This window comes from Cucurbita maxima, unplaced genomic scaffold, assembly GCF_002738345.1.
Source record: "Cucurbita maxima cultivar Rimu unplaced genomic scaffold, Cmax_1.0 Cma_Scf00006, whole genome shotgun sequence".
In the NCBI taxonomy this organism is placed as follows: Eukaryota; Viridiplantae; Streptophyta; class Magnoliopsida; order Cucurbitales; family Cucurbitaceae; genus Cucurbita; species Cucurbita maxima.
This window is the reverse complement of record NW_019272022.1, coordinates 4522033-4536009: the sequence shown is the minus strand read 5'-3', so window position 1 is coordinate 4536009 and position 13977 is coordinate 4522033. Positions and strand designations below refer to the sequence as shown.

Below are 13977 nucleotides of genomic sequence, written 5' to 3'. Positions count from 1 at the left end.
AAAAAAAAAAAAAAAAAAAAAAAAGATTTGTGTTAAAAGCCAGCACGTCTTTGTTTGAACTGGTATTGCTTGTTTCGACTTTCGAGGCTCCAAAGTTTTCATTGGTTTCGGCTATTGTATGCCACCTCTCTCCAAAACCGATCTAATTACGAGAGTACATTTTTCTGGTATGCTTTATAAGCCTATAAATTCGCAGAGGTACAGCCTTTCTCCGAATACAACCACCTCAAAGCAAGAGAACTAATTCAAAGCACTTCTCATTTCAGGATTACAGAACTTAAATGTTACAGATAAGTGAAGCAAAACAATCAAATAAAAGATGCACTACACATATAAATGGAGGAAGAATCATAAGATACGTAAACTGGCCGTTTCTGAAAACAATTCACAACTCGAGTAATGTAGATGACCACGATTAAAGTTTAAGAATACAAATACCTCTGTTAGATGACCACGACTCTTTAAAATGGTATGATATTATCCACTTTGAGCATAATCTCTCATGGCTTTGCTTTGAGTTTCTCCAAAAGGCCTCGTACCAATAGAGAAAGTATTATTTAATTATAAACCCATGATCATTCCCTAAATTAAACAGGTGGGACTTTCATCATCCAACACTCGCCTTAAAAAGTACAAACTAGTGCCTCTCATTTGTTCAATAATTGTCTAAAACAAACAACGCTGCCTGTTTTGGATTTAAATTACACGAATCCACAATATCATAAGCAGAAAAAATTAACCTAATCAGCGTATCCAGTCAATCCTGCGTCAAACATTATCAAATGCAATCGAGACAGTTTCATCGGCTATCTAGAACTTAATATGAAAGCACTTCTTACTTCTTTGAGAAAAGTAGTAAACGATTAACAATGTCCACTTCTAACAACAGTTGCTAGAAAATCTAATGAATAACCTCGCTAAACAATGTCAGGCAGGCAGATATTCATTGCGAGAAAGCTAGTAGTTCGCGTTTTTGCGCGCCTTTTGAATGTGTGCGTTAAAGAGAGAGAAAGAAAAACGAAGAAGCGTACCGTAGACCAGAACTGAGCGCTGCGATTCAGATTCCGGCAACGAAATAGACCGATCGTCGGGTTTTGATTCGGAAGCGCCATCGCAGAGATGCCGGAACAAGATGAACAAGGAGTTCCATAATCGTTTGCGCGGGTAGGAACTACATAAATAATTTTTCAAATCAATTTTTACCTTTAACTAAATTATATAAGTTTTTATCCCAACTTTTCATTTCCATCAGATTAAATATTGAAATATTAATTTTTAACATACAAAAATTAAAACTTTTTTCAATTACAAAAAAAAAAAAATATATATATATATATATATATAAATTAAAACCCATAAGAAAGCGACTGAACTGATGCTCAAATAAGAGCATATCATATCATTGTGGAGAGTAGTGATTCCTAACACAGTAATAGAGACATCATTCCCTAAACTATGATGTGAGAATTTCATCTAACATGGACTTATAAAGATTACTGTAACAGCCCTAATCCAGGGCAGCTAGTAGATATTATCCTCTTTGGAATTTCCCTTTCATGCTTGTCCTCTTTAGAATTTCCCTTTCAGGGAGCACTTTTGGAATTTCCCTTTCAGGGCTTCCCCCTCAAGGCTCTAACAGCACTGATCCATAGCCGGGCTTCCCCCTCAAGGCTCTAACAGCACTGATCCATAGCCACTGCCGCTAGCAGATACTGTCCTCTTTGAAATTTCTCTTTCGGACTTTCCCTCAACGGGGAACAGCCCTGATCCACCGCCACTGCCATCGCCGCTAGCAGATATCTTTCTCTCAAGGCTGCAACAGCCCAAATTCACCACACTAGCAGATATTGTCCTCTTTGGGATTTCCTTTCAGGCTATATGCTCTTTGGGATTTCCCTTTCGGGTTTCACCTCAAAGCTTTAAAACGCGTCTTATAAATCCAATTATTGTAAAATAAAATCCAAAATTTATAGCGTTGATTGTGAAATATAAATGGATGATATAATTTTTTTGGCAACGGAGATAATTTTTGACGACGGTTACAAACTTAATCTCATAAATATTTTGTAGCTTTTGATCGTAGATTAAGGAACTGTTGTCAATCGCTAATAAAAGTAACGGTTGCATAAAGTCAAACACTAAAAGAAATTGCTTTAACTGATTTGGACGTTAAAGTAGTAGGAAAGGAGCAAAAATCACGCATTAACTAAAACGTGACAAGATTCCCGAGACATAAGTAGGAGCTGATATCCCTAATTATAAGTCTTTTATCATTTTTAAAAATAGAACGAGTCAGAGTCGAAAAGAAGAGAAAACAAAACATTTCTTACAAGAATGTGCGAACCTCTCACCAATAGACACGTTTTAAAGTCATGAAGTTGACGACGATGCGTAACGAGCTAAAACCTACAATATATTTCAAAAACTCAAATTTTGAAATATAAAGACGAAAATTAGACGGAATCCATTAAGCTAACTCGGAAAATCTCTCCCTACTTATTCTTACAAACTTTTTTAGGGCGGGTCTCTCAAAACTCCGACCTTGTAGGTTAAATGGATAGTAGTACAAAATCTATATGTTTTTTAGATGAATTTTTAAAAATTTTAAATACATAATATAGATCTTACCATTTTAAAATTTTAATTTAATTAGTAAAATAGGGAATAAAAGGTTAAATTTAATTAATTAAATAAGAGACATTATTTATACGTTGCCGCACGTACATACTATTATTATATATTATTATTATTATTTAAAATAAATAACGAATCATAAAAGGAGGAAGCTCTTAGCCCTAAAACCAAGACTAATTGAATTAATATAATGTGTATATATAATAATATTATTAATTTAAAAAAAATTAAAAATTTAGTAATATGTGGGGAATTTTTGGGTACTTGTGTGAATTGTGATCACTGCGAAACGTGTTGTTCTCAGTGGAATAGCGTTGGATCCTCTTTCCATTCTCATCGAACGGAACAACCACGGTTTCCTATTTTATTTATTTATTTATTTATTTTAATTTAATCCCTATTTGTCATAATGATGATCATAAAATTGATTTTCAATTATTAAATTGGGAATTTAGTATATGAATTATGAGTGTAATTCATCAACTTTTTTTAAAAGTTGTATCCACGTGGAAAATAAAATAAAAACGGAATTTTATTGTTCTTTTAATATATATATTTTTTTATTTTTAATTTAATGACTCGATCATGATTCTGAGCTAGTTAAATTCTCGGGTCGAGGAGCAAAGTAGTGTCAAGTAAAATTACGTACTTATATGCAAAATGAGTTCCATTGTAACTATACCTAATATAACAATAAAAATTTTCACGCGGTGAAAAACAAACCGTTCGACTCGACTAGGACTACACTCTATATACTGAGTTGATTAAAAGTTTCCAAACTACTACTGGTAGCTCGAAATGTCCACATGCACGTGTTCTGCCATAGATAGTCGATAAACTCGAATTTTCTGCCCATAACACTAATATATTTATTTGGTAAAAACATAAATTTTATTACCATGATGGTTAAATTACCATTTTAGCCTCGAGTCTATTCCCTTAGTATTTATATTATTGAATACATAAATTTAATAAATTAACTATTCAAAATGCTTAATTTATTGTTAATTATTCAACAAACATTTAAATATCTTTTAATTACATATAAAATTATTATTATTATTTCACTAATTTAAAAATATATTAAATAAAATTAGATATTTAAAAGGACATTTATTAAAATAAAATGAAATTTAATATACCAACACCAAAATGAAAATTTAACCCACAATGACATTAATGCCTTTATTTTATTATTATTAAAAAAAAAAAAAAAAAAAACCTCCAGCGTTCCCTCTTTTTCAGGCAACCTTTCGGTCGTTCAACTGCACCTGGACTCGACACGTGGGCTTCAGACGAGTGCTGGGCCCCACTTCAACGGAGCTTTTCTTACAGTACACGGTACGATAAAAAAGGGTACAGAAACGAACCGGTCCAAGAAGACCGGTTGAGTAGTATGTAGTAAGAGAATCTTGCGTTCTCAGCCGTTGGATTTCGTGGGGATCCATAAATCTGACAGGCACGTGTCAAAATCAGGCGGTTGGGATCGAGAATGAGGAAAGCTGAATCACGCAAAACGACAAACAAGGCAGTTCCGAAAAGTGAGTTATAAAAGCTAAGAGAGAGTGAGAGAGGGCTTTGAGCGTCTGATCACAGTAAGTTAATTAAGACATAGTGACGTGGCAACTTTATTTTTATAGGGACAGAATGGACCACATAATTATTAGTTAACGGTTGATAGACGCCATTTAACTGCCGTTAATATTTAACGGAAACCATTGGTTCCTGGGACAGGCGATGTTTTGGAAATTTCGAGGTTGTTCTTAAATCTTTAAATCGTTTTCGTACCATTTTATTAGTTCTTATAAGTGGTTTAAATATGAAATTAATATTTTTCTTTTAAAAAAATTAAAATTACTTTAAAAAATATATAATGAACTTAAATATTAGAATTAAAAAAGAATTGACTGTAACTTTAAAAAATAATATAAAAATATTAGTTATTTTTTCAGACAATAATCGAATTTATGGGACAGAATGATTATCTCACGTGTAAATACACTAATAAAAGAATAATTTTACGAATATAAATTGCATAATTTAATTTCCGTTTTTTATTTATAAATTAGGGAGTAATTTACGTGCTGGTAATGGAATTTTGAGAGTGAGGGTAAATTTGTAATAACGAGTTATTGTAAGGGCAAATTTGTACTTCAATTTACTAAAATGGATGTTTCGTCCTCTCCACATTATGTACCACATTTGACTGAAAATGCAAATATTATTATATTAAAAAAAAAAAAAAAACAGAAAAAAACAATTTAAACGAAAATTGTGTACGTCACGGCGGTTTAAGGAAAAGCTAAAATTTCATGTTTGTATTATTTTTTATATATTAATTTATTCTAATCCTTATATTTTAAAATAATATTAATTAATTTTTTAATTTTTTAATATTTTTAAACTCCCAATTATTTTAAAAATAAAAAATAGGGTAAATAAATAGCTAGAAAAAACACCATTTTGAAAAAAAAAAAAAAAAATTATTGGATGGTTAGTCCCAAATGCAATGTTACTTGTCGAGACCTTCAAGAACGACGAGTTGACAACTAGCTAGGGTTCAACAACTTCATCTCGGTTTAATGAATCACGTCTAAAGTTATTACTAGCATAGTATATATGGTTTGTTTTAGCTCATTACATATTACACACTTATAAGGAATGTTTCGTTCGTCGGATAAGCAATTGTTACTATGTAGTGGGACCCACGCGATTGCGACAGCGGTTTTAATTATTGAATTAAAAAATAAAAATAAAAAAAATAAAAATAAAAAGTGGAAGGGGGAGTTGGGGGAAATAGGGTGGGTGTGGGGGTAACAATAATGCATCCGAGACAATTCTGTGGGCAAATTTAAAGTGGGTGTCATACGCTGCAAATGACACTGTATTTCTAGAGAGAGAAATTTTGTGTTTTTTTATTTTTTTATTTTTTTAATTTTTTAATTCGAGGATTTTTGTAGAGAGAGAAACTTTGAATGCTTGTGAGTGAGCTGTGCGAGAGAGGAAGAGTATTTCACAAGCTCACTGCCTTCGCTGATTTTGAGGCATTCCATTCCACTGAGAGAGGGGAGAGGGACAGAGAGAGAGGAAAGAAATTGGGGAGCAAGTTTCGTTCTTCCCCCATTCATATTTTCAATTTCTTCTTCTTGTTTCTGCATTTTGGTGTTCGTTTTTCTTCCTAGATTCTTCTTCCATTGCGGAGGAGAGGAGGTGAGCTTTGAACTCCCTTCTTCAATTGCGTCGTTTCCGTTTCTTTTTTCTTGCGATCGTTTTGATGCATTTTGGTGTTTTTTTTTTTTTTTCTTTTTGTAAGGATGATTCTGCGATCGTTCTGTTTATGTTATCGCTATCATTGCATGTTCAATTCGTTTGTTCATTTGAGGTTTTGAGGATTCGTTCGTTGTTTTGATCTCCGTTTTTGGCGTATCTGATCGATTTCGAACTGTTAGAACGCTCTCATTGGATGTTTGATTTTCGATGTTTGTACGCTTAATTTGCTGGACTTTTGAATGTTTTTCTATTGGTATTGGATTCTTCATCTGGAAACTTTTTCCCCTTTTGATTCATAGATTTGTGTTCATTTTCTTCTTTGATTGCCGGCATTATCACATAAACCTCTTCTGTTTGAATTGAAACTGTTGATTTTCCTATCAAATCTGTTTGCGTTTTCTTTTCGTTGGCGGTTTTTTTTTTTTTTCTGGAAAACGTGACTGAGATGATCGTTTCTGTTATCAGTATAGCCCTAGATTCAGTCATTTTTGTTCTTCCATTGAAGTAATTCAGCTTGTTTACAGGAAACAAGCTTGGCCATTGCCAGAGGTAAGCATTTGCAGTGTTTGAAGATAAAGCTGAGGCAGAGGTTACTTACTTCACAGAGAAATCAGTTCCACTTTGAATTCAGCTATAACCATGGCTGACTCTGGTTCTGAGCTGTGTCCTGTTCAGTCTGCTGTGCTGGGGCACAAATCCATAAGCAACTCCTTTTTCAGTGTCCCTGGTCTTTTTGTTGGCTTAAATTTCAAAGTTTCTTCAGATTCTGATTCAGTCAAGAGTCCCACCTCTCCATTCGGATTTAGGGTATTTTCAAATCTTAGCAACTCTGTGGGATCCCCTAAGTCATCCCATGATGGACATAGGAGGTGCTGGGATTGTAGTAAAGTAGGATTAGGCATAGTTGATTCTCTTGATGATGATCATAAGCTATCTGGTAAAGCTCTTGGATCATCTGAGGGCAAGAACATCATTTTTGGACCTCAAATTAGAACCAAGAGTCACACCCCAAATCTTGTAGGGCCTAGATCTTTGCCTAAGAATTGTCCGAACTTCCCGCCATCACAGTTCAAAGCAAGGCACGGTGGTGGTGGTGGTGGCTCGGAGGTTTTCTTTGAAATTGGAGAACCATTAGAATCCAAGCCTTCAAAGAAAAGCGGGGCTTGTTCACTGGATGCACCCCGGTTTGTTTCAGCAGCATCATATGGTGTAAAAGGCCATAGCTTGTTCCATTCTTCAAATCCATTCGTGAAGAAAGTGTCGACCAATGACGATTTGGAGCCTCATGACAAAATTCTACCTGCAGATAGTTCAACCCCAGCATCTGTCATGCTGCCTGTAACCGGGATCATTGAGTCTCTTTCTGCAGACGAAATCGAGCTCTCGGAGGATTATACTCGTGTAATATCCCATGGTGCCAATCCAAAAACCACTCACATTTTTGGTGACTGCATTTTAGAATGTCACTCTAATGATTTGAACAACATGATCAAGAATGAAGTGAAGGAGATAGAATCTCCTCTGTCAGCTCAAAGCAACCTGGACGTTTCTTTTTCATGTCAACCAATTGATTTCCTGAGTTTTTGTTACTTTTGCAACAAAAAACTTGAAAGTGGGGAAGACATATACATTTACAGGTTCGTTATAAACACATTATGCAATCACTTCTATAGCTGTTGAGACATTGTTGAATGTTCTAGACTAAACACACTGTTTCGAACAGGGGCGAGAAATCATTTTGTAGCTCGGACTGCCGCTATCGGGAGATGTTAATCGAAGAAGAATTGGAGAAATCTGTTTGTGAAGTTTTCAAACACTCTCCAACTTCGAGAGATGGCAAAGAAGAGTTTGGAACTCATGGTGTCATTTTTGAATGAACAGGTCGGTCACCTCCACGGCCAATTGTGGAAACAAATGCTGCGCGGTCATCTGTTAACAGAAGAGCTGCTGTTGCTCATGGCAGCCATGGATGATCCTCTGTATATTGAATGATGCATTTGTTTGATCTGCATTTCACTGTTAGGGTCTGAGTGGAGGATGAACTTATAGACATGTTTTTTTCCTTCTTTTTTTCCTTTTGGGTTTTAATTTTCACATAAATTTGGCAATTTTATTGTCAAGCCAAGCTTGTATTGCTGCCTTGTAGAAGAGTTCACAGGGTAGAAGCCTGCTTTTATGGCTCCCCCATCTTCTCTCTAATTTTCTGGCTTGTATCTTTTTAATGGCCAGATATTCATATACTACAAAAGAGACCCAGAGCCAAGTTCTTCATGTCTAACACTCCCAAATACTTAATCACCTTGGATCATAATAATGTTCTTTAATCCAACTTTTGAGGGGGAAAACAAGAGATCAAAATAGATCTGTCTCGTATTGCTTTACTAAGCCATAGGAGCGTCTTTCGGTATCCTTTTCGTACTCTTAGAAAGTGTGGTGGATAGGTCAATGAGTTCTAAAACATTATAATCCTTGTTCTTGTTCTTGAAAGCTCAAAAACATTTTTTTCTAGTACTTATTTAACCTTTCTCATGTGTGATGATAGGTCCATGAATTTGGGTTATATGTTTCATTGTCATGTTTTGTTTTTGTGGTGTTGTCTCTTTCGATGGTGCTTTCTTTGTTGCAATTTGTTTTCTCCATCCTTTTCTTTTTGCCATTCTCTTTTTCTAATGTGAGAAAGATGATGAAAATGAAAAGAAACCACTTTTGTTTTATTCTTTTTTTTTTTCCACCCAATATTTTATTAGGATCTCAATTTTTAAATTACTGCAAATCCAAAACTGTTCCCTTTTTAACTTTTAGAGTTCATTAACCCATTAAAGCCATGATTTCATGCTTATATCATGCTTTTAGTTAGAGTTCATTGATATTGCTATCACGATCGACAAATGGGACTAGGAGCACGGAATCAATGTTATAGTAGCTACTATAAATATCAACAGACGTCAAAAACATAATCGACTTCTAATACGAAGATTTTTCAAATATATGTTTTTAGATTGAAACAAAAACGGATAGAAAAAACCTTTTGAGGTTGTTTGAGGTGTGGTATCATTAAAAGGAAAAACATGGAACAATGAAGAAAGTGAGATGGCCATGCTTTGTTACTTTGGTCCCCTTTTATCCAAATAAAGATTGATGGCTTTCTCTGCTGCCCCTCCCTCCACCCACTTCGCATGTGCTCCCATTATTGCCCATATATGGTATTGCCCGTATATGGTATATTATCCACTTTGAGTATAAGGTGTCATAACTTTGCTTTAGGCTTTCCCAGATGTCGTATTCATCCCTTATAAACCCATCAATGTGAGACTCACTCCCAATAATCCTCAACGAACAATATCATCCAACATTTTGAGGTTATTAAAGACGAGCAGAAGAAAAAAGGAACTTCAACCAATTTCTAAATTAGTTTTCTAAAGTTCTTAAGGCAATGCAATTCACTAACATGATTACATTGCGATATCTTATTTCGAACGAAGGGGCAAATACAGCAAAATATAGACACCAACAAATAGAACGGAGAAGGCAGAGGGGTAGACTACAAGAAATCAACCAAATAAAGAAGAGAAACAAACGAGGAGGCTGCAGAACGTCGTTGTCGTCGTCATTGTCGTCGAGTGGTTTGAAGCATTTCAGAGTTGCAGGACGATGGGAATGTGGCCTTCATATCCACATCCTTAGCCGATCAGTCTGGTGTTGTAGGACCTGCAGTTCAAGCATTTTTGAGCCACAACATGATACTGCACCTTCGACGTTTTCCCGCAATCGTTGCAAAGAATCCAAACCTGTCCAAAATAAGAAGATTTCAAGTCCGGGTGAACCAAAAAAGTCAATGAATATGTTACAAATATACACATTGTAAACCCGTGATTAACTAGGTCCACTTGTACACACTTCGACTATATCTCACTTCTTCGTGACGAAATGTAGTAGGGTCGAAGTAGTCAGACGGGGCCACCAGCACATGAACCCATGTATACTCTATAATGAAAGAAGATTGAAAGTTTTGGAGTTTTACCAGTTTATTTTGGTATGGCTCTGGAACTGGGGTAGCTGCAATTTCCATGTCAAATTTTTCCCACACCTTGGACATATCACAAACGGACTTGGAGCAGAGAGGACAAGCAAATCTGTGGCAGGGTCACAATTTGATTCAGAAACAAAGTTCCATAATCATAAGTCAACAAGAATTGTGTATAAACACTCACTGAAAGTGATCTCTCATCGCATTCAAGCAACTTTGATGGATGGTGTGTCCACACGGCATCACCGATACGTCGTTTGTCGAATCAAACAGATACTGCAAGCCATTTGATAAAGATGTGCATTATCAGTATGTGTGGGTATACAATAGATAGCAAAATGAAAGAGGGAAATGAAGGGAAAGCTTTACCTCAAAGCAAACAGGACAGTCATGGTGCATTGCTCCTTCGATGCAGGGATGGCTATTTTTTAAAATAGCTGAATAGCAGCAACCTTCATGGAAAAAAGTACATATATATAAAAATTAGCACACATGTGACCATCAATAGCAGGATGAATTCAGATAATCACATATGACTTACCACACTTATGGCAGTGGAAGAAGTTCTCCCGCCCCCCAATTCTGTCAAAACGTTCAAAAGCCATCGAGTAAGCGTGGGAACAGAGCCCTAATCTTCGAGAAGGGATACGGATTAGGATATCATACCTACAAATTCCACACCCATTACAGTGATACTGCTTCTTAGATGTCTGCAACAAAGAAAATGTATACCAAAATAAATACAAACTAAGATTGTCTAATCTAAATTGTTGATGCATACGAAAACCAGACGTGAATTGGTGCACAAAATGGAAGACTAAGTGGGTGCCCAATACTCACATCATCATCAAACAGCTTGCAAGTCTCACAGAAATATTTCCCAAAACACACACCACAGTTCATACATTCTTGGCGAACCTGTTGAATCAGAACCAACAAAATCAGAATCTACAGTCCATGAACATAAGAATTACTCATCTTTACGAAATCGAAATGGTACGGTTAAAACCCACCTCCTGTTCAGCTCCACAGAGTGAGCATATAACCTGAGAAAAATTAAGAGATACTCAACTTCATGAAAATTCTTTATAGGTTTAATGGTGCTTATTGGGAGTGAGTCCCACGTTGGCTAATTTAGGGAATGATCATGGGTTTATAAGTGAGAAATACTATCTCCATTGGTATGAGGCCTTTTGGGGAAGCCCAAAGCAAAACCATGAGAGCTTAGGTTCAAAGTGGACAATATCATACCATTGTGGAGAGTCGTGTTCATCTAACAGAGTAATCAGTGGGTCGATTTACCTGGTCGACTTCATGGCGTGGGATCTCGTGTCTTTCCTTCTGATCAACATAAATACTATTCTGCAAGAGGGAATAAGTAAGGTTATAAGTGGTGGTTTAGAATGCAGTTCAAAATGAAGTTGCTTGCCTTTATTTCATTGTGGCAATGGCGGCAATCAAAGATTTCATTACAACAAGGAGCTCGGATGCGGCACCGTCGCCTATAGTGTGCACATCTGCAAAATGACACCATCTGTGTTCAGCAAATGAACAGACAGGACTTGAAACAGAGTTAGAACGCTAATTGTTAATGGACTTGCCCATATTGCATAGATCCCCTCTCCAACAACTCCTGGGAGTAAGTTACGACCTCTGCCATGGACAATGGTTGAATCTGGATAGTAACTTAGAGCACCTGCATGTAGGAAGGGCTTTAGCAATGGTTCTAAAGGCAGAAAAGGCATGTTAAACACCCGTCAAACAGGCCATGACATTGTTGGTTTCTTGCAGCAGACCACAGCACATCAGCAACAAAGAATCCAATAAATGTTGTACAGCTCCAATCATCATAACTCCATGAGAGGAATTCAGTTCATCCAAAAAAGAAGGGTTATAAGAGACCCATATATAATAACACTACAACGCAGCACTGGGGGAACTCCAGAGCCTCCAGCTTTGAATAGTGACCAATTGCACATCATGATCACTTGATCTGTTGAAGACTACATGCACAGCTCTCACGATGTTGCTATCAGTGAGCACCTAGAACTCTAATGGTCACTGAGGGTCTGGGAATAACCAGAAGATTTCATCTGAAACATGTTGAAGAAGCAAAGAACTCCAAAGATTCTGCCCATACTCCAACATCAAGATTTAGTAAGGGCTGCCGACAAGGCTGCCGACAAGAATCCAACATCCAACACCACCCAGAAGCATCTAGATGGGCGTCTTAAAAATGACACTTAAAATGGAAGACAAATAGATAACATTCATTAATCTGCATTTCTCTTCTCTGTTCTACGCCTTTGAAAACAGAGTTCAAAGCCTTCAATACTGCAGAAGGCAAGGGGAACTTCAACAGACATCTAACTCCTAATTTCTAAAAACAAAACCCTAATCTACGAGCATTTCAATGCAACCAAAATGTATCAGAGAGATTTAAAAACTTCACTGGATCACGGTCTATAATCAAATCGAAACGCCACTTAACCAAACAACTAAAGCAATATCTAGCATTACAAAAGAAACCTAAGATAAGCCTATGGAACGAACATTTCTCAGACCCAATAACTGCAAATAACCTAATGGTCTCATACGCATCGAAAAAAAACATGCAACGAGAATTTCTACTTCTTTAATAGAAAGGGAATGAAAAAAAAATCATAAAAAATTTGGGACCATATACCTCCACGATTGTAGTTGCAGATGAAACGAGAACACAATGGAACCACTCACAATAAGTTGAACTAAATCAGAAGATATAGGATCCCAAATCATTTTGAACCAAAATCATCAAAGCATCTAAACAAAAAAAATCAATCCAAAGGCACATGCAAATCATATTGCCTAACAAAACACAACATAATCAAACTACGATCCAACCGTACCACAAAAAGAAGATCAAAAAACAAGAACTACAGAAAACTTTCTTAATAGAAAAACAAACTTCCTTCAATCAGCAAATACACAAGCTTGCGGCGGCCACCCGAATCTCAAAAACAGCAACAAAAGAGACCCAACACAGTCAAGAAACTCACTAGAATCGAGAGTGAGATGAGAAAAAACACGAGAAATACAAGAATCGGAAGGTATATGGTACAATTCGAATCGAAGCAGTATTTATAGCAACGGCTAGGGCGTGGTTTCGAGAGGCTTCCCAATGGGCGCTTCTCAATGAACGAAAACGACACTGTGGAGTTTCTAAGTGTCCCATCCTTAATAGTTGTACGTGAAAGTAGGCTTCTACTCCTCAAAGTGCACTCTTACCCTTCAAAAAAAAAAAGAAAAAAAGAAAAAAGAAAAAAAAATCCCTTTTATACCTTTTTTGCTGTATTTTTCCTGCAATACATGATTTAATACCATTTTTAAAATTACAAAAATAATATAATTTTTCAAAAAATAATAAATAAACCCAATTCAAATACATTATATAATATTTAACTTTTTATCTACTAAAATAAATTGAATATTCAAATTAAAAACATAATATTTTAAAAAATGAAATTGATAAAATTATTGGTTTTTTTTTTTTTAGGATAAATAGTACAAGTGTGTTTCTTTATTAAACAAAAGTTTATATTTTAAAATAAGAATTTCAAAAATATTTTATATAAAAACATGTATATTATCTCTTTTTTGTTTATATTTTTTTTAGTTTTATTTTTTTTAATTGAAAAAAAAAATCAAATCACTCCACTAATTAAATTTATAAGGGTTCTTCAAGAGTTAATTTTTTTAAATATATATATATATATATTAATTAACCCTATAAGTTCTTATAATTTAATATTTATAGGTGTTAATTCATTAAACTTTTAATTCAATATTTTTTAAAATTAATTATTTTTGTTTATTTTTAATACGTGTATAAATATTTATTAAAAAATTAATACATTACGTATTTATTAGACCAAAAATTTTATTTTATTAAATAATATTGAAGGAATAAAATAAAAATAATTAATGGAAAACAAGAAAAACAAAAAGAGCCGTGGGCAAAAGAGAGGGAATCTATACACAATCCGCCCAGATTCAATCATGGTTGA

General features: G+C 35.1%; 2 protein-coding genes and 1 long non-coding RNA gene across 6 annotated transcripts in view; 1 reads left to right on the top strand and 2 right to left on the bottom strand.

Annotated features, from left to right (window-relative positions):
- LOC111481023 overlaps nucleotides 1–1172 on the bottom strand; it is a 2441-nt gene extending 1269 nt beyond the window's left edge. The window contains exon 1 of the long non-coding RNA XR_002717971.1: nucleotides 1032–1172. This is a non-coding gene — a long non-coding RNA (uncharacterized LOC111481023). The remainder of the gene's footprint in view (nucleotides 1–1031) is intronic.
- Nucleotides 1173–5535: 4363 nt separating this feature from the next.
- Nucleotides 5536–8152, top strand: LOC111481020. Its single transcript, XM_023126291.1, has 3 exons — nucleotides 5536–5844; nucleotides 6429–7541; nucleotides 7628–8152. Exons 2-3 carry the CDS (start codon nucleotides 6544–6546, stop codon nucleotides 7779–7781), a joined length of 1152 nt encoding a protein of 383 aa, XP_022982059.1. The 5' UTR covers nucleotides 5536–5844; nucleotides 6429–6543; the 3' UTR covers nucleotides 7782–8152.
- Nucleotides 8153–9343: 1191 nt separating this feature from the next.
- On the bottom strand, nucleotides 9344–13092 carry LOC111481022 (probable E3 ubiquitin-protein ligase RZFP34). Of its 4 annotated transcripts, XM_023126295.1 has the most exons (12): nucleotides 12246–12863; nucleotides 11533–12209; nucleotides 11361–11448; nucleotides 11234–11293; nucleotides 10945–10977; nucleotides 10772–10849; nucleotides 10598–10641; nucleotides 10473–10513; nucleotides 10301–10383; nucleotides 10116–10207; nucleotides 9926–10037; nucleotides 9344–9692 (listed from the first exon to the last, which is right to left on the bottom strand). In XM_023126295.1, exons 2-12 carry the CDS (start codon nucleotides 11589–11591, stop codon nucleotides 9585–9587), a joined length of 798 nt encoding a protein of 265 aa, XP_022982063.1. In that variant the 5' UTR covers nucleotides 11592–12209; nucleotides 12246–12863; the 3' UTR covers nucleotides 9344–9584. The 4 variants fall into 4 exon arrangements, with proteins under 4 accessions (XP_022982063.1, XP_022982061.1, XP_022982062.1 ...); XM_023126293.1 differs by lacking the exon at nucleotides 12246–12863 and adding an exon at nucleotides 12879–13092 and having other exon boundaries at nucleotides 10473–10641; nucleotides 11533–11627; XM_023126294.1 differs by lacking the exon at nucleotides 12246–12863 and adding an exon at nucleotides 12882–13092 and having other exon boundaries at nucleotides 10473–10641; nucleotides 11533–11627.
- Nucleotides 13093–13977: the final 885 nt, after the last annotated feature.